The sequence below is a fragment of the Barbatula barbatula genome (genome assembly GCF_947034865.1).
Source record: "Barbatula barbatula genome assembly, chromosome: 14".
Classification (NCBI taxonomy): domain Eukaryota; kingdom Metazoa; phylum Chordata; class Actinopteri; order Cypriniformes; family Nemacheilidae; genus Barbatula; species Barbatula barbatula.
In genome coordinates, this window is record NC_136777.1 from 13,247,298 (window position 1) to 13,269,500 (window position 22,203).

The 22,203-nt window shown below is 40.3% G+C and overlaps 1 protein-coding gene across 5 annotated transcripts in view; it reads left to right on the plus strand.

Annotated features, from left to right (window-relative positions):
• The window catches only part of kiaa1109 (KIAA1109), a 53,898-nt gene that overhangs the window by 7,850 nt on the left and 23,845 nt on the right, over nt 1–22,203 (plus strand). For all 5 annotated transcript variants that reach the window (XM_079472429.1, XM_079472433.1, XM_079472431.1 and 2 more), the window contains exons 7-42: nt 933–1,014; nt 1,166–1,359; nt 3,292–3,371; nt 4,002–4,149; nt 4,239–4,395; nt 4,547–4,625; nt 5,041–5,132; nt 6,844–6,961; nt 7,044–7,199; nt 7,279–7,376; nt 7,708–7,889; nt 7,967–8,073; nt 8,611–8,816; nt 9,084–9,293; nt 9,604–9,741; nt 9,822–9,998; nt 10,115–10,243; nt 10,330–10,449; nt 10,817–11,097; nt 11,200–11,444; nt 11,551–11,746; nt 11,966–12,761; nt 12,846–12,916; nt 12,997–13,170; nt 13,290–13,410; nt 13,493–13,633; nt 19,182–19,303; nt 19,526–19,710; nt 19,828–20,049; nt 20,141–20,349; nt 20,458–20,609; nt 20,756–20,906; nt 21,001–21,153; nt 21,291–21,531; nt 21,611–21,756; nt 21,864–22,089. In XM_079472429.1, the coding sequence (XP_079328555.1) occupies nt 933–1,014; nt 1,166–1,359; nt 3,292–3,371; nt 4,002–4,149; nt 4,239–4,395; nt 4,547–4,625; nt 5,041–5,132; nt 6,844–6,961; nt 7,044–7,199; nt 7,279–7,376; nt 7,708–7,889; nt 7,967–8,073; nt 8,611–8,816; nt 9,084–9,293; nt 9,604–9,741; nt 9,822–9,998; nt 10,115–10,243; nt 10,330–10,449; nt 10,817–11,097; nt 11,200–11,444; nt 11,551–11,746; nt 11,966–12,761; nt 12,846–12,916; nt 12,997–13,170; nt 13,290–13,410; nt 13,493–13,633; nt 19,182–19,303; nt 19,526–19,710; nt 19,828–20,049; nt 20,141–20,349; nt 20,458–20,609; nt 20,756–20,906; nt 21,001–21,153; nt 21,291–21,531; nt 21,611–21,756; nt 21,864–22,089 (6,305 nt within the window). The remainder of the gene's footprint in view (nt 1–932; nt 1,015–1,165; nt 1,360–3,291; nt 3,372–4,001; nt 4,150–4,238; nt 4,396–4,546; nt 4,626–5,040; nt 5,133–6,843; nt 6,962–7,043; nt 7,200–7,278; nt 7,377–7,707; nt 7,890–7,966; nt 8,074–8,610; nt 8,817–9,083; nt 9,294–9,603; nt 9,742–9,821; nt 9,999–10,114; nt 10,244–10,329; nt 10,450–10,816; nt 11,098–11,199; nt 11,445–11,550; nt 11,747–11,965; nt 12,762–12,845; nt 12,917–12,996; nt 13,171–13,289; nt 13,411–13,492; nt 13,634–19,181; nt 19,304–19,525; nt 19,711–19,827; nt 20,050–20,140; nt 20,350–20,457; nt 20,610–20,755; nt 20,907–21,000; nt 21,154–21,290; nt 21,532–21,610; nt 21,757–21,863; nt 22,090–22,203) is intronic.

Sequence of the window (22,203 nt, forward strand, 5' to 3'; positions counted from 1 at the left end):
AAAAAATTTGATTAGCATCCTGAGCAGCCCAACACAGCAACATTATTCAAGCCAATGGAAAGAGTTTGGAGGTTGTACTATAAGTGTTTTGGAGCAATGGCTGATGGGTTTGGGTTGATATTTGGTAAACAATTTAGCAGTTTTACTGTTTAAGCAAGGGTAGGAAGTTTTATTAACATGAATGCGTTTGGCAGACGCTGAAAGTGAATTGCATTATATATATTCATTTGTTTCTAAGTACTGCAAGTGCAATCCCTGTTATCAAACCCATGACCTTAGCGTTGCATGCTCTAACCACTGAGCTACAGGAAAGCTTAGTCATATGCTAGTTATAGCAAAGCTGGCTTCAAAAGCATAAAAGGGGAAAAGATCCTGCCTTCCATTCAGAGCTCTCTTCATAGCGACGCCTCCTTATTCACAAGTGAGACATTACAGTGCAAAGCACAATATGCAAATACAAAGTTGACAGGCTGGTTGGAGATCCTGTCATTGCATTCGGACCGAATACAACGATTGGATGAACATTTTATGGTCCTGGGACTTGCTTGTAGTGGTAGTAGAGTTGTTGTTATTATGAGTTGAACATATAGAGAAGTTATCGATTGCTAGCAGGATGTGGTGACAAAATATTTGTGTAAAGCATTGCCTACCCTAGCTGTAATATATCAAGGGAGGATTCATTTATATTGCAGTGAAAATGTATTTGTTTTTTACCATCTTCAATCATGATCCTCAATTTAGATTTATAGCTTTTAAGTTGTTGAACAGTTTGGGCTCCGGGGTGTTGTTTGTGATGGCCGATTCATCATTTATTGATTATTTGAATAAATGTTTAGAAAAAATTGTGCTTGTTATTGCTTCCATACAATGAACTCAAGCAGCAGTGCATCATATCCTCTTCCAATAAAACGGGATGTTTTTATATTTTTAAGTGTTCACATCAAAGCCGAAACTCAGGATGCATCATCGTCATGGAGGTCTCTCATCCCTGTCATCAAAGTCAACATCAGCGCAGTGAGTACCTCATTCAACCGTTTCCTCTCTCAAGACAAAACACAAATCATTCAAAGCCCATTCAAATTCACTCCCACCATCTGTCTATAAACATTACATATGATTGAAGTGAAGCCACTTGATTTAGTCTCTTTTCTGTCCTTGCCTTCAGGGTCGTGTAGCGTTTGGTAATCACCATCTTCCTCAGACCCTTTGCATGAATTTTGATGATGCCTTCCTGACGTATGCCACCAAACCACCGAGCAGCCACCTGGATCAATTCATGCACATCGTGAAGGGCTCTCTGGAGAACGTCCGTGTCATGTTGGTACCAAGCCCTCGGTACCTGGGCCTTCAGAATGATGAGTAAGGCTAATAATCTTAAACTTGATTGTGTTCTGTACGGCTTCAAAATCATTTAAATACAGTCAGCATTTAACTGGGAGTGCGATGTTTTGTTTATATATAAGCATATGATGCAGGTGGAATAAGGCATAGATGGCCAGATACAGGTTCAGTGGAAATGACACCGAATATAAATAGAGAGGGTGTGGTGTAAAAGTGATAATTGTATACGGCAGGTGCTCATGACAGGATAAAAAAAATACAGAAAATGCAATGACGTTATAAATAGCAAATGGGTAAGTAAATATTTCACCTCAAGGATTCTTTGAGTAAAAAAGATGATACTAGTGTTTACTATCAGAAATGGCAATTATCATTTTTAAAAACAGGGAACTAAACCTAAAACCTTAATTTATAATTATATTCATTTGATGTAAATGTATATAACTTTTTATTAAATGTACTGTATAATAATTGTGTTAAATAAACAATTTGTTGAATTTAATTGTAGAATAATTGTATTAATTAAACAATTTGTTGAATGGGTGGTGTAAATTTAAGTTCAGCCGATTAACGTTTCTTCTACTGGTATACCGAAATAATACAGGCTAGGCATACTTTTCACTTGCTAGCTAATGTAATGTACTTGTTTCTTTTGCATGTTATCATATATATTATATTCATATAGATTCTTTGCGGATGTGTACCAGAAGTTAAAGCGGCAATTTGGAATAATGTTGCTATGAAATATAAAAAAAATCATTTGCACAGTTTGATATATTTTATGCAGTTGTGTGCGTAAGTTATCGCAAATGTTCCCCAAAATTTTGTAAATCCAGAAAAATTCCTAGTTAAAATAATGTCTCGTCCCTTGTATTTGTTGCATATCAGTGACTTAATATCCGCTGCTCTGCACTACCCTCAGTTTCCGGTCGGAGAAACTACGGCAACACGCAAATGCGGAAGTGGATATACAGCATCTGGGACGCAGTATCTGTTGTTCTCTTGTTATGGTTCACAATTACTCATTGACAAGTAAAGGAAAACCCAAAAAGCGTAGTTTAGTTTTTAAACGATGACTGTATGACTGTTTTAAATACGTAAAACTGTGTAGCATTACGTTACCAAATCAATTGACAAAGTCAGATATCATTCGCGGTGCAAACGTAGCATTACATTCCACGTTTCTTGCAAGCTAATTCATTACGATGACATCAAATTAAAATCATTCATTTCCTCGTCCGTAAACATGATGGCCGATCTCCCTACGCCTCTGAATGGTGAAAACGACATGTCCCATAATTCCACTGTCCTACATGACGTCATTTAGCTTCGGCCTCTTGTTGTTGTTTCGAAAGTGCACCATCTAGCGGTCCAAATTTACATATTGTGGCTTTAAGTTTGGGCCACTAAAGCGTGTATGCACAGTAACGTTTGTTTTTGTTGTTGCTTTCGAAATCGTCTATAAAATGAAGTTTTTAATTTGCATACGCACATTTTAATGCCCATTTTGTGTGTACGCAATGTTTGTACATCCTGTCCTTAGTATTTTACTGCTTCTTGAGCCAATTACTTAGTTTTACGCTCATGTGAGTTCTTAAATATAATTATGAAAGGTTATTAATATTCTGTTAATTAAAGGCTTATTTATATCGCTTTAGAGTCCATTTGTAATAGTTACTTAACAATTACATGGACTGTATTGTGTAATTGAATTCAAAATAATATTAACATAACGACCTGAACATTGCAGCATTTATCTCTTTCTGTATGGATTGGATATGTTCCATTCTTTGTAATTTATAGTTCAGCTGAAAGTAAGCGTGGCTTTATCTTAATTGGTGTAATGAATCTGTGTGTTAGAGGATTAGTCTTGATTGTGAACTGCTCAATTGCTAATAATCGGCTGAGAGTGATGTAGCAGTTGTTTAAAGATGGATTTTCTGTCTCCAGGCCTCCCAGGCTCATGGGGGAGGGCTTTGTGGTCATGCAGTCAAATGATGTGGATATTTACTACTACCAGGATCAACCAGGTAATCTGAGCCTTCGCCGATCTGTCAATGTTATCAAATGTGAAAACCATGTTAGATACATATATTATATTATATGTTTAGTCATCAGTTTGTACGCCAACCTAGAAGGCTTATTCGCCATGAATTCCCTCAGGAGTTTCTAATAGTTTAATTAAAGCTGTGGTCGATTTTTTTAAGAGTAAAATTAGTTAAGGTCAACATTGGTTGACTTTTGTCGTCTGTGACATAAATTAAACATGGTCATATCTCAAACAGGATGTTTTTAAACTAATGTGCTTCAATCCCCTGTCTGTGACTTGTTAACTGTTTGTCACGCAAGCACTACAGCCACAATGTACAGTGTAGATTTTTTATGTATTTCTAAATATTTGTCTTGATAATTATGAGTTGTTGTTACACCGGACGGGGCGTGATGCGTCAAAAGAAATTAGAACGCTTAAAATACATTATAATGACCATTTTTGACCACACTGGATGCGGCGTGACTCAACAAGCCATGTGTCGTGTCCGGTCTAGACACGTTGTTATTCACATAAACAGTTTTCAAATAATATTAGGCCGATATTTCTTTCGAATTCAATTAACAATTGTTTTAATACTTTGTTAAAGTTTACTCGAACTTTCTTACAGGTTTAGTCCCAGAGGAGCTTGAGAATGGAGAGACAGAGGCCTGTTCTGAAGACACCAAGCTTCAGGACCTGCCTCCCTGCTGGGGTTTGGACATTGTGTGTGGCAAGGGAACAGATTTTAACTACGGTCCGTGGGCTGACAGACAGAGGTACTCTTTCTCACTCACATTCATGTAGTTGCGTGTGTTGTTTTTTTGCATTCCTTTCTCATTTTGTAATTTTGGCTTCGCCCCTGCAGAGACAGCCTATGGAAGTTTTTTCTACCTGCAGACTATCAGCCAATGAAAGTGAGCGACGTTCCCACACCAGGCAAACCACGACAGATCCTTGCCTTTGAGCTGCGTATGAACATAATAGCTGATGCTACCATAGACCTGCTATTCACCAAGAATAGGGTATTTATACTTGTACACGTCTATTGACCAGCACACTCCTGTGCAGTTGCCATTTACTGTTTACAAATGCTTGTTATGAGTTTGGTTTACAAACAGTCATCTTTTAAACCTTTTTTTAAGTTGTTAACCCGTAGTCCATTATTGTTCACAGGAGACAAATGCAGTCCATGTGAATGTAGGAGCAGGTTCTTACCTGGAGGTCAACATACCCATGACAGTTGGTGAAAATGGTAACAGAACATAACTTTCTAATGGCAGAATTGTACTAGAGAATGCTAGATGCTTTTACCTTTAGTTATTACTTGTAGCTTGTTATATTACAAAGTAGTTCAGCTGCAGTAGAAGCGAGTAATAAAATCGTGCTAGCAAAATGCAGCTGATTCCCTGAAATGAACCACACTCCCGCTGTTACCTGATAGAGAGAGAGTTTATTGTCTTGGCTTTTTTCACTGTAAAGCTGTAAATACAATGTAAGGTTTTTGAGTAGTATTATACTGCTGCTTTTGAGCAAAGGTAGATCATTACTAAACTTACTACTGTGATCTGAAGAAACGAACTACTCAGTACCGCTTGTTATATTATCATATATCTATTCTTAAATCGGCAATTGATGTTCTTTGTGTCATGTCGCTGTTTTCCTCGCAGGATATTCTCCTACAGTTAAAGGTCAGTTATTACATGTGGACACGACCAGCAGTATGCAGTACAGGACACTTCTGGAGGCAGAGATGCTGGCTGTAAGTGAAGCTCATGATTTTTAGTTCATGCGGGTTTAAGGAACAGAATCATCACAAAAGGATTTTTTTTTAAGGTAGATCATCTTATTTGCGGGTCATTCTCATGAAATCACTGAAACATCATGACTGTAAAGATTGTTATTTAAAGAAATTGCTAACAGAAAAAAACAATAATGAACATAATTGTTTTCTCTACCTTGCACAAAGCATCATTTTAACATTGATTATTTATGTATTTTCTTGGTTTTTCTGCTGAAATTCTCATTACCTTAACACATCCTGATTCGTGCATTACAGGTATATGTTGTCATTTAAAATTATAATATCGTGAAAAACAATTGGATGTTCTACTATTTAAAAATATAACAAAATAATTGCATCTTATATAAAAAAAAAAGGAATAATGGAAAGAAATGGTGTCCATGACTGATATTCTCACCCTCAGTAACATTTTTAAATGAATGTTTACACACAAAAAATATATTTAAATAAAAGTTAGATTTTATGTGAAGAAGCACACCTATCAGTACCTATCCAATGGGTACCAGGTTAACGGATAACTTCATATTTTTCTAGTTAAAAGCTAACCGGTGTACACAACTTTTTTCATTCTCATTATCCCGCTACATGTAGTTTTCCACATTAATTTTACATGTAAAAATGATCTTTTAAAATGTACTTCATTGATGTCTTATTGTGTGTGATTAATACAAATTTAGCTTGGGCATCACGTATTCGCCTTGGGATTGCTATGGGAGTGATATGGGATTGACAGTTTTAAATGGTTACGGTAATGAGAATTTTTTAGAATATATATTTTTTTCAAAAATGTGTGAAATTCTGTAAAAGCTTTCGAATGAATGCTTTTTAACATGTCACACCTTGTTTTTAATGAATTAAAAGGAATTTTGGCATGTTTGACATTGATTTTGTGAAAATCGCCCATAAACTGAGAGCAGAGGGAGTATCCTAGAGAAAGTTTCACAGGTCACGTTTGAGAAAGGCCTGCGCCCATGTTTACCAGACCCTGATGAGGTCATGTTTATATATGCCAAAAAAAGTAACAGACCTATAAATATGCTACATAACTAAAGCTTTTTTGCACAAAAAATCATAGTCACAAAAGAAACAGATTATGGATAAAACAACCTTGCTTGCATCGGGAGATTTGAAGTCTGACAGTAATTCTCTTGAAATGTATTGTGGAGATCTTTAAATTTATTACAAGATATGAATTTGCAGACGTAATCTTTTTAATCTCGCAAATATTGCATTGTACAGTACAAGATGCTTTTCCACTTTACTGAAAATCACCCACGCAGCACTTTTTTTATAATTCATAACATCTTTAGAGGGCTTTATTGTGCTGACAGTCTAACAGTCAACAAAGAGCTGTGAAGCTGCGCTTATAACAAATGATGCAAGCCATACATACTGAACGTAATTAGTAATTACTCGTAATATTTCAAATGACTGCTGCATCTTACTCTCATTTTTTCCCAGCTTCCTCCGTCACTGAATTAGACTACACCGTTTTTTCTTTCTCTTTCAAATCCCACCATCTAAAGACATGTTAGCAAACCCAAGCACGAAACAGTTCGGGCTGCCTCCTTGATTTATCACCAAAATAAACACTTCAAAAAATAAACAGCCGGTTACTTGTACTCTCTCATGACTGATTTTTCTGTGTGTCTGTCTATCACCCATTCAGTTCCATGTAATCGCGAGTTATCCGCGTGTCTGGAACATGCCCCAGTCCTGGCAGTGTGAAATCGAGGTGTACAAAGCCACGTATCACTTCATCTATGCACAGAAGAACTTCTTCACAGGTAACATCTCTCTCTCTCACCTGTAATTCACCATCTGCTGATGCCTGTCCACCAGCTGACCTCATATCAATCTGATCTGTAGATCTAATCCAGGACTGGGCGAGTGATAGTGAACCAGACATCTACTCATTCGTTCCGTATTCATGGAAGTTTAAGATCCTCTTTCACCAGTTTGAGATGATCTGGGCTGGCAATCAGCACAACTGGATCGACTGTTCCACCAAACAGCAGGAGAATGGTAGGAGAGACTTTCAGAATGAATAAAAACCAATGCAGAGTTGAGAGAAATGGATGATTTTTATACGTTTTGTCTGTAGTTTATCTTGCTGCCTGTGGGGAAACGCTGAATATTGACTTCACTTTGCCATTTCACGATTTTGTCCCGACCACCTGCAACACACGATTCTGTCTTAAAGTGAGTGTGCACCTCCAAATATTTACACACACTTGTCTGTTGTGCGGAATAATGTGTGTGACAAGGCATTCAAGGTGCAGTTCTCTCAAAAATGAAAATTCTGCCTTCATTTTCTCGCCTTCCTGTTGTCCCAAACCTGCATGGCATCAGTGCTGTATAGACTAAAAATGTATTTTGGTTTGTTTATCAATTTAGATTTGACATTTTTATGGCGCTTTCTTTAGCAATCATTACTTACTCATACCTAAGAATTAACATTTTTGGATGAAATTGGATGAGTTTGTGTCAAGAAAATGTGTCATCGGGTCTACTCAACTGATCTCTCATCCAGGCTGAAGACACAGACATGCGCTTGTGTCTACCCGACTGTCACCCCAGCCGGTACCCGCTGCTCACCCTCGCGAAATATTACCAGCACAGCAAGAGCCCACCAGACGGCAACGTACCACCAGAAGCACAAGGAGCTCCTTCCAAAAACAGCAAACCTCGCTGGAGGAACATGACTCACTCTGAGTGAGGGAGCATACTTTCCTTATGTCTCTCCCTCTTCGGCTTTCTCACACTTTGGAGTAACATGTGTTTGTTTGTAGGGCTGGCTGGGTGGACTGCTGGAGCGTGCCAAACTTCATGTTGATTATAGACTACACCTGGCATCCCATCTACCCTCAGAAATCTGACCAGCAGCTGAAACAGTCATGTAAGTGTGTAAATAATATGCCAATAAATGAAAAAGAATACAATTCTTATATACGAACAGACATGCAGGTAAAATGTAACAAAAATGTTGACATACTGTCATACGCGGCCTCGTCGCGAAGCGTAGTTAATTATTCCGCTTATACCACGGTTACCACACCACAGGACATTATTCAAATGTTTTATTTCGATGTTTGTCACATTATCGTCTTTGGAATGCTGTTGATGGTAGAACTACTTTCTTGCGCATCTCATTTCAAGGGTCCATTAAAGCGAATGGACTCTGAGGTTTTAGCCAATTCTACGTGGTGGGTGGGTGGGTGTAACTTGAACTAACAATATAGTTTAACAGCATTTTTAAGTTTGTTCATGTCAATATGTTGTGCATTGAAAGAAATGTAGCATTTTGTCTAGATATAGGCACATTTTAATTTGCTAGACCCGGCCTGTTTGTGTTACGGTCGTAATGCTAAATTGTAAGCAAAATCATTCCTTTCATTGTTCATTCCTTCATGTTTGTTGCTCAATGTCTCCACAGTGTCAGAAATCGAGGAATCCATGTTATCAGCACTGCGACTTCCAGAACTTGTTCCGCCTACACCTCTTCCTCCACCTCCTCCTCCTAGAGTTTCCTCTGACCCCAGCCTGCTGCCCCCAGACCGATTACATGTGGAGATGGAGCTGAGCCCAGACTCTCACATCACACTCTATGGTCCTCTGCTAAGATCGTTGATGTCCATCAAGGTAAACATACACACTTTGTATTTGTTCATTCGTATTTTATTTTCATTATAGCTTTCCTGCATATTAAAATAATAGTTGGTCGTTAAACTATGCATTACCACATTTAGCATTACATTTGATCTTTTTATTTGAATAGCCAACTTTTGTTTTGTGGAAAGCTCACTGATCACACATCATTATAATAATTTAATATAAAAAATGATGTCAGAAGGTTTCTGGGCGGTTTGGTGTTTTTAAAAACAACCGTTGGGGTGCATATCTGTACAGGAAAATTATTTTGGGGAGGATGACATGTACTCAGACTTTGAGGAGTCGCTGTCCAGCCCTGTGCTGAGCTCCTGTTCCTCATCGCCTGGCTGGACCGGGGTGGGCTTAGAAGTTAAGGACCGTAAAGACACACCGCACCCTCTCTCCCTACGCCCTTGGGAAATCACTGTACTCATCAACTTGCACAAGGTTCACGGGCGACTTCCTACGGTCAGTACCACAATTCAGATAACCTTTTACCTTCTTGCGTTTGTATTTGAATTGTTTTGTATTTGTATACTGACACTTTCTCGCGTACAGTTGACCATTTCTAGCCCCTTCTACAGTACACTGACAGCACTTTGATTTATCGTGTTGAGTCCCTTTACGACAACAAAACCACTGATTCAATTTACCCAGAACCACAGCCTAAAAATGAACTTTGATGCACCTTTAACATTATTTGCTCCTTGTGAGTTCTGATGTTTCCTCCAGAAAGCTCAAATCTAGTTGAAATCTCACATGTTTGTGGTGTCAACAGCACTGCAGTAATGATGGCCCGGAGGGTCCCACCGGCTTCCTGGAGAGTCTGTGTTTTGAGATGAAAAAAGGCTATAAAGAGACCATGTTACAGCTCGTTCTCTCGCCACTGCATGTGTTTGTCAGCGACAACTATCAGGTGGGAGGAAGTAACCTCATTTGTGTTGTAGGTGATGGAGTTTAGTGTGGTATGTAATCTATTCTCGTTCGCATGTGTAGCGGCCTGCGGTCGACGCTGTGTTGCGAGACGGGCATCTGAGCCTCTCGGGGTTGCAGATGAGAGCCCACGCCATGTTCTCGTCAGAGGGTCTACCTGCGGGCAGTGACACGCTTGAATATGCTTGGCTCATTGATGTCCAGGCTGGAGCTCTTACGGGAAGAGTTACTGTGCCACAGGTGACCGATTTATCCGGACTTTACAAAACATACGTATGACATCACCAATGTGTAAGAGAAAGAACTAAAATACTCCATCAACGTGTTTCATAAAACTGGTACTATTTGTGTTGTAGTGTGCCTGCCTTCTGGAATGGGGCGAGAGCTTTGTTTTCCATGTGCTGTCGCGAGATTTCCAGCTAGAACAGCCAAAACCTACTGTCACCTGCCAGCACGGAGTTGATCGCAGAATCTGCGATGCCAAGGTAGAACAGAAATGCCTGTGTCTGTTAGTGTCAGCCCAGAGAAAATGTTTTGTGGCACCAACAACTGATTGTGTGTGTGTGTGTAGTTTGCGGGCCTGCCTGGACCCTGTCGGACGTCAGAGGATCTAAAATACACCATGACCCGATTGACGGTGGATGGAGCCCAGGTTTTCATCGTTGAACATGGATGTGCTGCCAACATTAAGGTTGGTAACAGTAGCCAGATTTGTTTAGACTTTGTCTGACTAATTGATGATGCTTAAAGTGATAGTTCACCCAAAAATTATAATTCTCTCTTCATACCCTCATGTCATTTCAAACCTGTTTAGCTTAGTGTCTTCTGTGGAACACAAAAGAAGATATTTTGAAGGATGTTGCTAACCAAACAACATCGGACCCCTTTGACTTGTGTGTAGACATTTCTCAAAATATCTTCTTTCTGTTTCTCACAAGAAAATTCATGTAAAGGTTTTAAACGACAAGAGGATGAGTAAATGATGACAGAATAAAAACTTTTGGGTGAACTTTTCCTTTAAGTAAACAGCAATAATGGAGTTTAAATGTGTTTATCAGACTGGAGCATTGCGGTTGGCCACGTGTAACCTGCACACAGCTGCGGTCGGTGAAGGTATCAGTGCCGTTCTGCAGGATGTTGTGATCGCTCAGTTCATTGAGCAACAGGATTTAGGTAGGCTAGGCCTACCTCCTCCCCTCCTTCGGCGCTCTCATTGGCTGGAAGCCGGTTCTGTGACCTTCAACCTCATCACTGCTGATGTCGCATTGGCTGCTGACCATCCAGCCAAATATGAGGTCCAGAGGCAATTCCTGGAGCTTCATGACATGAAAACTAAGAGGTTTGTGTATTTGTTTCATTTAAGAGTTTTGACTATTATGCAGGTTACGCATTAGCAAATGTCAAGAGTATATTAATAAGTGTTCATGTTGGTGTCTGTTAGGCTTTGGTTCCTTTGGCCAGAGGAGAAATACAAGAGAAGCCGTAACCGTTGTGGGTGTCTTGGTGGTTGTCGCTTTTTCGGTGGCACAGTTGGGGGTCTGGACTTCTTCCGCCTGGAGGAAATCACACCCTCATCAAGCTCCGCCTTTTCCGGCATTAGCGCTGAGAGTGACATGTCCTATGGCCAGTCATTATTGCATCCAGGAGAATGGATTGTCACCAAGGAAACTCCTAAAATCTCTGACGGTATTTACTTTGAGTGTTGAGTGGTACGGTGTGCAATGTTTATGCTGATTGGTTGCTGTATAAATGTATGTGATTGCTAATTGAATGCTAATTGGTTCACATGCAGGTAAGGGTGTCGGTATTCGGAAAGACACATGTTCTCCTGCTCCAGTGCTGGACATGGAGAAACGTGGCCAGCTCCTCAGTCTGCACGTACCGCAGCGGTCTCATAGCTCCGCCTCCTCATCAGAGGAAAACTCGTCCTCCAGCGCTGCCCTGCCTCTATTGGCTGGAGAGCGCGAGTCTCCCTTCCCTTCTCCAGAGTGAGTCGCAATTGTTTTATCTTGAATATTAAGTATTTTACAAAGTAAATTTGGTTAAATAATATGATATAAAAATAACATGTATTAGTAAAAATATTAAATATTTTTATCTCTAATAAATCTTATTATTATAAAATGAAATTCAAGATTCTTGTGTGAAAATAATATTTGCATAAGTGTAAACAAGTTTACTTTATTACTTTTGTCCTATTTTTACAGATTAGTAAATGTAACCACAGATGGTGCTATCCCTGATGGTCTACCTCTACGCTCTCCGCTCCGTTCTCCTCTCAAACGCAAGGCCTCCATCCAATCGGCTCGCCTCGGCAGCACCAAGAGCCTATCGGCTGCCGTCTTCATAGAGAAAGCAGCGCCTCCTGCTGGTGTGCAGTTTAGTAGCGATGTTTCCCGCAGCGATGAAAACGTTCTGGACTCGCCCAGGCAGAGAAGAAGCTACGGATCTTTCCCCTTCACTCCGTCAGCTGACTCTAGCACGTTCCATCAGTATCGTTCAGTTGATTCCTCCATGTCCGTAGCCGACAGTGAAGCTTACTTTAGCGCCAATGAAGAATTTGAACCAATCAGCAGCGATGAAGGGCCAGGTACTTATCCAGGGAGGAAACGCAGGCGGAGACAACAGTGTCAACCCCACACGGAACGTAGCCGGACTTCTATATACCATAGCGTGGAGGGACCGCTATCAATAGCTGAGACCCGCCCACTTCAAATGCCTAGCCACACCTCCCAAGCCTCATTTGTGTCAGCGCTCGGATTAGAGGAGGAGGGTTCAATTGAAACCGAGAAGGTGGAGCCTGGAATCCTGACAACACAGCCACATTTAATGGCTTGTTACCAAAATTACCTCGCACATTATCACGTGTCGAACTGGGGTGTTAAGCAGCCAACCAATAAGCGAACGTCTAAGTCATCATTGCATCGTCCACTTGACCTTGACACACCCACGAGTGAGGAAAGCTCTGTCACGTTTGACCAGTTGTCCGTCCCTTCTTTTAAGGTTAGGTTATATTACATATAAACACATGTATCAGTACTGAGTAAAAAGCTTGATAGTTTGAAAGGCATTTCTGCTTTTTTACAGATGGTGAAGGCGGGTTTGTCTGCCAGCTCTCTACTGGACAGAGGAGTACAGCTCGTGGGAGATATAAAAAGGTATCACACTTCAGAACAAAGTGGTTGTTTCTACATCATGCAGGATTTACATTATACGCATATGCTGGGTGTATTTGCAGCACACCTTACACACCCCTGGACAAGCGTGCAATGGAAAACACGGATGAAGACACCGTGATGGAAGACTGGACTGTCGATCAGCCTCTTGCCCAGACGAGAACCACAGCCATCGTAGAATTCAAAGGGGCAGTCGATGTGGTCCTGACTCCTTTAGTAGCTGAAGCTTTAGACAGGTCAGTAGTATTGTAGCTTGGCTACTGTAGGCAGTCTGTTGGCGTGCCAACATCACATCTCTCTCACCACACACATTAATGAATGGCAGTGTGACATGCACATTTGTTGTCTGCTCCAGGTACATAGAGTCCATGGTTCATTTTGCCAGTATTCGCCACCCAGCATCAATCCTGGACGACCTGCATGGGAAAGTGCTGAATGAAGTGTATCAGATCAGCAAATCTACTGTGTCTGAGCCTGTAAGTGATCAATAACAGGAGGACTAGACATGACGGGGCGTTAAAACATTCACGTGATTGTGATGAATGTTGTGTTCAACAGAGTGCAGCAAAATCAGAGCACAAAATATCCAAGACGGAAGGCACCACCCCCGGCTCACTGGGCCATGGACAAACTGACCTGTCAGTCAAACCTGACAACGTGAAGATAAAGGGTTTGCAGGCTAATGTCACCATCCCGAAGGTACTTCTGTCTGTTTGGTTGTGTGTGTGTGATTGAAAATGATTTGTGTGCTCCGGCAAAAAAAACAATCTGTTCATATGTAACTGTGTGTTTGTAAATTAATCTGTGTGCGTGTTTGTAGGAGAATTTGTATGAATCTGCGAGTGCATTTTTGGGTGAATTGTATGTGTTTGTAGGTGAATCTGTTTGTGTTTTTGCAGCTGAATCTCTGTGTTTATGTGTGTTTGTTGGTGAATCTGTTTGTGTGTTTCTGGGTGAATCTGTGTTTGTTTCTAGATCAATCTGTGTGTGTTTCTAGGTGAATCTGTGTTTGTTTCTAGGTGAATCTGTGTGTTTCTAGGTGAATCTGTGTGTATGTTTCTAGGTGAATCTGTGTTTGTTTCTAGATCAATCTGTGTGTGTTTTTAGGTGAATCTGTGTGTGTTTCTAGGTGAATCTGTGTGTATGTTTCTAGGTGAATCTGTGTGTATGTTTCTAGGTGAATCTGTGTGTATGTTTCTAGGTGAATCTGTGTGTATGTTTCTAGGTGAATCTGTGTGTGTTTCTAGATCAATCTGTTTCTAGATCAATCTGTGTGTGTTTCTAGATCAATCCGTGTGTGTTTCTAGATCAATCCGTGTGTGTCTCTAGGTGAATTGTCTGTGTGCCTGAGTGAATCTCTGTGAATCTGTGTGTATGTTTCTAGGTCAATCTGTGTGTATGTTTTTAGGTCAATCTGTGTGTGTGTTTCTAGATCAATCCGTGTGTGTTTCTAGGTGAATTGTGTGTGTGCCTGAGTGAATCTCTGTGAATCTGTGTGTATGTTTCTAGGTCAATCTGTGTGTGTGTTTCTATATCAATCTGTGTGTGTGTTTCTAGATCAATCTGTGTGTGTGTTTCTAGGTGAATCTGTGTGTGTTTCTATGTGAATTGTGTGTGTGCCTGAGTGAATCCCTGTGAATCTGTGTGTATGTTTCTACTTCAATCTGTGTGTGTTTCTAGATTAATCTGTGTGTTTCTAGGTGAATTGTGTGTGTGCCTGTGAGTGAATCTCTGTGAATCTGTGTGTTTGTTTCTAGGTGAATCTGTGTGTGTTTCTATGTGAATCTGTGTGTGTTTCTAGGTCAATCTGTGTGTGTTTTTTAGGGGAATTGTGTGTGTGTTTGTGTGAATCTGTGTGTTTGTTTCTAGGTGAATCGTTGTGTGTTTCTATGTGAATCTGTGTTTGTTTCTAGGTCAATCTGTGTGTGTTTGTAGGGGAATTGTGTTTGTGTTTGTGTGAATCTGTGTGTTTGTTTCTATGTGAATCGTTGTGTGTTTCTATGTGAATCTGTGTGTGTTTCTAGGTCAATCTGTGTGTGTTTGTAGGGGAATTGTGTGTGTGTTTGTGTGAATCTGTGTGTTTGTTTCTAGGTGAATCGTTTTGTGTTTCTATGTGAATCTGTGTTTGTTTCTAGGTCAATCTGTGTGTGTTTGTAGGGGAATCTTTGTGTGTTTCTATGTGAATCTTTGTGTGTTTCCATGTGAATCGTTGTGTGTTTCTATGTGAATCTGTGTGTGTTTGTAGGGGAATTGTGTGTGTGTTTGTGTGAATCTGTGTGTTTGTTTCTAGGTGAATCGTTTTGTGTTTCTATGTGAATCTGTGTTTGTTTCTAGGTCAATCTGTGTGTGTTTGTAGAAGAATTGTGTGTGTGTTTGTGTGAATCTGTGTGTTTGTTTCTATGTGAATCTTTGTGTGTTTCTAGGTGAATCTTTGTTTGTTTCTATGTGAATCTTTGTGTGTTTCCATGTGAATCTGTGTGTGTTTCTAGGTCAATCTGTGTGTGTTTGTAGGGGAATTGTGTGTGTGTTTGTGTGAATCTGTGTGTTTGTTTCTAGGTGAATCGTTGTGTGTTTCTATGTGAATCTGTGTGTGTTTCTAGGTCAATCTGTGTGTGTTTGTAGGGGAATTGTGTGTGTGTGTGTGTTTGTGTGAATCTGTGTGTTTGTTTCTAGGTGAATCGTTGTGTGTTTCTATTTGAATCTGTGTGTGTTTCTATGTGAATCTGTGTGTGTTTGTAGGGGAATTGTGTGTGTGTTTGTGTGAATCTGTGTGTTTGTTTCTAGGTGAATCTGTGTGTGTTTCTATGTGAATCTGTGTGTGTTTCTAGGTCAATCTGTGTGTGTTTGTAGGGGAATTGTGTGTGTGTTTGTGTGAATCTGTGTGTTTGTTTCTATGTGAATCGTTGTGTGTTTCTATTTGAATCTGTGTGTGTTTCTAGGTCAATCTGTGTGTGTTTGTAGGGGAATTGTGTGTGTGTCTGTGTGTATCTGTGTGTTTGTTTCTAGGTGAATCTTTGTGTGTTTCTAGGTGAATCTTTGTTTGTTTCTATGTGAATCTTTGTGTGTTTCCATGTGAATCTGTGTGTGTTTCTAGGTCAATCTGTGTGTGTTTGTAGGGGAATTGTGTGTGTGTTTGTGTGAATCTGTGTGTTTGTTTCTAGGTGAATCGTTGTGTGTTTCTATGTGAATCTGTGTGTGTTTCTAGGTGAATCTGTGTGTATGTTTCTAGGTGAATCTGTGTGTATGTTTCTAGGTGAATCTGTGTGTATGTTTCTAGGTGAATCTGTGTGTGTTTCTAGATCAATCTGTGTGCGTTTCTAGTTCAATCTGTTTCTAGATCAATCTGTGTGTGTTTCTAGATCAATCCGTGTGTGTTTCTAGATCAATCCGTGTGTGTCTCTAGGTGAATTGTCTGTGTGCCTGAGTGAATCTCTGTGAATCTGTGTGTATGTTTCTAGGTCAATCTGTGTGTATGTTTCTAGGTCAATCTGTGTGTGTTTCTAGATCAATCTGTGTGTGTGTTTCTAGATCAATCCGTGTGTGTTTCTATGTGAATTGTGTGTGTGCCTGAGTGAATCTCTGTGAATCTGTGTGTATGTTTCTAGGTCAATCTGTGTGTATGTTGCTATATCAATCTGTGTGTGTGTTTCTAGATCAATCTGTGTGTGTGTTTCTAGGTGAATCTGTGTGTGTTTCTATGTGAATTGTGTGTGTGCCTGAGTGAATCCCTGTGAATCTGTGTGTATGTTTCTACTTCAATCTGTGTGTGTTTCTAGATTAATCTGTGTGTGTTTCTAGGTGAATTGTGTGTGTGCCTTCGAGTGAATCTCTGTGAATCTGTGTGTTTGTTTCTAGGTGAATCGTTGTGTGTTTCTATGTGAATCTGTGTGTGTTTCTAGGTCAATCTGTGTGTGTTTTTTAGGGGAATTGTGTGTGTGTTTGTGTGAATCTGTGTGTTTGTTTCTAGGTGAATCGTTGTGTGTTTCTATGTGAATCTGTGTTTGTTTCTAGGTCAATCTGTGTGTGTTTGTAGGGGAATTGTGTGTGTGTTTGTGTGAATCTGTGTGTTTGTTTCTATGTGAATCGTTGTGTGTTTCTATGTGAATCTGTGTGTGTTTCTAGGTCAATCTGTGTGTGTTTGTAGGGGAATTGTGTGTGTGTTTGTGTGAATCTGTGTGTTTGTTTCTAGGTGAATCGTTTTGTGTTTCTATGTGAATCTGTGTTTGTTTCTAGGTCAATCTGTGTGTGTTTGTAGGGGAATTGTGTGTGTGTTTGTGTGAATCTGTGTGTTTGTTTCTATGTGAATCGTTGTGTGTTTCTATGTGAATCTGTGTGTGTTTGTAGGGGAATTGTGTGTGTGTTTGTGTGAATCTGTGTGTTTGTTTCTAGGTGAATCGTTTTGTGTTTCTATGTGAATCTGTGTTTGTTTCTAGGTCAATCTGTGTGTGTTTGTAGGGGAATTGTGTGTGTGTTTGTGTGAATCTGTGTGTTTGTTTCTATGTGAATCGTTGTGTGTTTCTATTTGAATCTGTGTGTGTTTCTAGGTCAATCTGTGTGTGTTTGTAGGGGAATTGTGTGTGTGTCTGTGTGAATCTGTGTGTTTGTTTCTAGGTGAATCTTTGTGTGTTTCTAGGTGAATCTTTGTGTGTTTCTATGTGAATCTTTGTGTGTTTCCATGTGAATCTGTGTGTGTTTCTAGGTCAATCTGTGTGTGTTTGTAGGGGAATTGTGTGTGTGTTTGTGTGAATCTGTGTGTTTGTTTCTAGGTGAATCGTTGTGTGTTTCTATGTGAATCTGTGTGTGTTTCTAGGTCAATCTGTGTGTGTTTGTAGGGGAATTGTGTGTGTGTGTGTGTGTGTCTGTGTGAATCTGTGTGTTTGTTTCTAGGTGAATCTGTGTGTGTTTCTAGGTCAATCTGTGTGTGTTTGTAGGGGAATTGTGTGTGTGTGTCTGTGTGAATCTGTGTGTTTGTTTCTATGTGAATCGTTGTGTGTTTCTATGTGAATCTGTGTGTGTTTCTAGGTCAATCTGTGTGTGTTTGTAGGGGAATTGTGTGTGTGTGTTTGTGTGAATCTGTGTGTTTGTTTCTAGGTGAATCTGTGTGTGTTTCTATGTGAATCTGTGTGTGTTTCTAGGTCAATCTGTGTGTGTTTGTAGGGGAATTGTGTGTGTGTTTGTGTGAATCTGTGTGTTTGTTTCTAGGTGAATCGTTGTGTGTTTCTATGTGAATCTGTGTGTGTTTCTAGGTCAATCTGTGTGTGTTTGTAGGTGAATCTTTGTGTGTTTCTATGTGAATCTTTGTGTGTTTCCATGTGAATCTGTGTGTGTTTCTAGGTCAATCTGTGTGTCAATCTGTGTGTGTTTGTAGGGGAATTGTGTGTGTGTTTGTGTGAATCTGTGTGTGTTTCTAGGTCAATCTGTGTGTTTTGTAGGTGAATCTTTGTGTGTTTCTATGTGAATCTTTGTGTGTTTCCATGTGAATCTGTGTGTGTTTCTAGGTCAATCTGTGTGTCAATCTGTGTGTGTTTGTAGGGGAATTGTGTGTGTGTCTGTGTGAGTCTGTGTGTTTGTTTCTAGGTGAATCTTTGTGTGTTTCTATGTGAATCTGTGTGTGTTTCTAGGTCAATCTGTGTGTGTTTCTATGTGAATCTGTGTGTGTTTCTAGGTCAATCTGTGTGTGTTTCTAGGTGAATCTGTATTTGTTTCTAGGTAAATTTGTGTGTATTTTGAAATGAATCCGTGTGTGTGTTTGTAAATTAATCTGTATGAATTTGTGTTTGTGTGTGTTTGTAGGTGAATCTGTGTGTGTTTCTAGGTCAATCTGTATGTGTTTCTATGTGAATCTGTGTGTGTTTCTAGGTCAATCTGTGTGTGTTTCTAGGTGAATCTGTATTTGTTTCTAGGTAAATTTGTGTGTATTTTGAAATGAATCTGTGTGTGTGTTTGTAAATTAATCTGTATGAATTTGTGTTTGTGTGTGTTTGTAGGTGAATCTGTGTGTGTTTCTAGGTCAATCTGTATGTGTTTCTATGTGAATCTTTGTGTGTTTCTATGTGAATCTGTGTGTGTTTCTAGGTCAATCTGTATGTGTTTCTATGTGAATCTGTGTGTGTTTCTAGGTCAATCTGTGTGTGTTTCTAGGTGAATCTGTATTTGTTTCTAGGTAAATTTGTGTGTATTTTGAAATGAATCTGTGTGTGTGTTTGTAAATTAATCTGTATGAATTTGTGTTTGTGTGTGTTTGTAGGTGAATCTGTGTGTGCTTCAAGCATCAGTGGAAGAAGGTACCCCCTCAAATAAGAGTGTCACACATGTCTCTCTCGTGGCCTTTTGCTTTGACCGGATTGCAACTCAGCTGCGCATGAATAGGTAATTCACACTTCTCTCCAAACTCTTCTCTCTTTGATGGGAATGCAACCATACAGCAATTTTGGCCAGCAGCAGGACAATAATACCTCATTTAAAAGCCTAGATACTGATATATTTGTCAATATGTTGGGAATTCCTACTATGATATAAACATTGTTGTGATTGTGTAATTGAAGGATTCATAGTTTGTACAGTACTGACTATATTATTGTGTGATTTTAGGGGTATAGTGGAGGACACAGAGAAACCCTCTGTTATGATGGAGAAGTTCTCATCTGCCTCTAAAATGGCTCCCCAGTCCAGTGGTTCTCTCCGTTCTAATGCTGGCATTGAGAAAGGCAAAGAGATTGCAGCCAGACTCAACATTCACCGCATTCACAGTCAACTACGCGGCCTGGACTTTTCAGGTACATTTAGACTGGCATAATGAAAAAAGGTTACAATGTTGTTATTTAATAAAGATAAGCATGTTTTATAGTGTCTAAACTGTATAGTGTCATATGTTTCATATCTTATTGTTTCAGATCTTGGAGCTTGTGCCATCACTGCCATTCCATTCCAAAAGTCCAAAGTTCTCTTCAGTTTAGAGGAAACTGATGACTTTGTTTTGGTGGACGAAACCGAGCCTTCCATCTCCACCGAGCATATGCCAGAACACACCCCTGACCTCTCTCGCTCTTTGGCCAATGTTGAGAAATGGGGATGGATTATGTTTGAATGTGGGATTGAGAACCTCACTGTCAAAGGTACAGCCTTACAATATACATAGATCCTGTTTTATTTTAGATAGCATTGAACATGTTTTTAGACGAATGCATGTCTCTCTCTCATTCACAGGTGGGCGGCAGTCAGGGGCAGTGCTTTACAGTACGTTTGGGGTGATGGGTGGGGTTGACAGCGGCGTTAAGGATGGAGTCTCTAAATCGAATGGTTCTAGTGGTTCTCAGACAGGAAGTGGCTACAGCACCGACGTCTCTGATGACAATCTGCCCAATGATGCCCAAAGCCCCGCCTCTGAACCCAACCACTCTGACTCTGATGAACAGGTTCTGATAGCTTTTTAAAATTTATATGGCAGTTTTTATTTCAAGTTTCCATTCAGATTTTGACCTTATTTTTCCTGATATTGTTTTTATTCACGGATTTATGTGCAGGATGAGGGGGTGGAGTCTGATGACCTCAAAAAGGACCTGCCTCTGTTGCCTCCGCCTCCTGACTCCAGCAGTATGAAACTGACTATAAAGGAAATCTGGTTCAGTTTTGCTGCCCCAACCAACATTCGCTCACACGCTCCGGCTATGTCTAGGTACACACATACTGTATATTCACAAAATCAGAAGTACTCTGCAAAATAATAAAAAACGTATCATATGTATCAATATAATATGATAAGTAGATATTATTAGTTCCAATATATTATAATCCATCCATACATGTTGACTGTGTCTCCAGGCAGCTGAATCTCTTGAGCACTGCCACCCCGGCCATTGGTGCATGGCTGGTACCCATTGACCAGCTGAAATCCTCCCTGGAGAAACTAGACATGGAGTCCACGCTGCGTGTGTGCGCTGTCATGGGCTGCATAATGACCGAGGCCCTGGAGGTCAGACACTTTCACATGTATCACATTATCAGTTGACCTGGTCTTTCAGCAGTGTTGTGGATTCAATGTGTGTATATGTATTTTAATCCAACAGAAAAAGAGTATTCATATTCCGTTTCGAAGCAAGTACAACCGTGTTACAAAGCGAGCCAGATATCTTCACGAGAACCCGTCCTGCCTGCTGTGTAATATTCTGCACCGCTATCTGCAGCAGGCCGATTATAGCGTCATCGAAGAGGCCACCATGGTAAGACTGTATTCATTTATCTAAAGGAACTGAAAGAGCATTCATGTGTGTTTCAGGGTCGCAATTAACACAGTGTTTAATTGCTAACGCTCTGTAATCTTATGCTAATGTTTATACATTTTACTTTATATCGCTAGAATGATGGACTTCCTGCTCTGGTGACCCTGAGAAAAGGTTTGGTGGCACTTGCTCGTCAGTGGATGAAATTCATCGTGGTCACTCAGGGATTTAAGGCGGTCGGTCTGCCCCGACCCAATCAGCTTCCTAAGCCCAAAGAGCCAGAGCCCATTGAGCCCGAGCCGACACAGGAGCCCGACTGTTGCACTGCCCTGCAGAGCGACACCAGCGCTGATGGAGCAGAGTTTGAATTTGATGCAGGTAATTATCATTCACATTTTAATAGTTTACTGAACACACACCAGATTCTGAGGTGAAACCTGTTTTGTGTGATTTTTAGGTACAGTAAGTGAACACACCATGCTGTTAGAAGGAGTATCAAGCCGTCCCGCTCCTACAGGAAACTCTGCTCCTGTGACTGGTGTTGAGATCATGAGAAAACTGTCTAAATCGCACACACACAACGAGTCGGCTCTTCGGATTAAGGTTTGTGCAACGTGCTGGTTAATGAAGATCATTTGGTTTCAGTATTTTCAAGAAACGATGGAGCTATTTCTCAATTCCTAATGCTAGTTAATCTTCACGTTTTTTAGGGTTCCCATCCTTACCAATCTCTGAGCTACACAAGTGGAGATACAGCAGCCGATTCGCCCGCACACGTCTGCCGGACAGGGCTGCAGTCCAATCACAGTCCTCGCAAGGAATCGTTGCTTAGCTACTTAACAGGGAGCATCCACAGTCTACACAATTTGCTAGACGCCACGCCACATAGAGTGAGCGAACAAACGGCAGCGAAGAGCATCTCCCTCACACGCACAGGTACACGACTGGCTGAGTTTATTGCTTTTCACAATTTCATATAAGTCGGGCGAAAATGTGAAGATAATTGCATTTTTACTGATGCTGGTGACCGAGATGTATTTTAAGGAATGA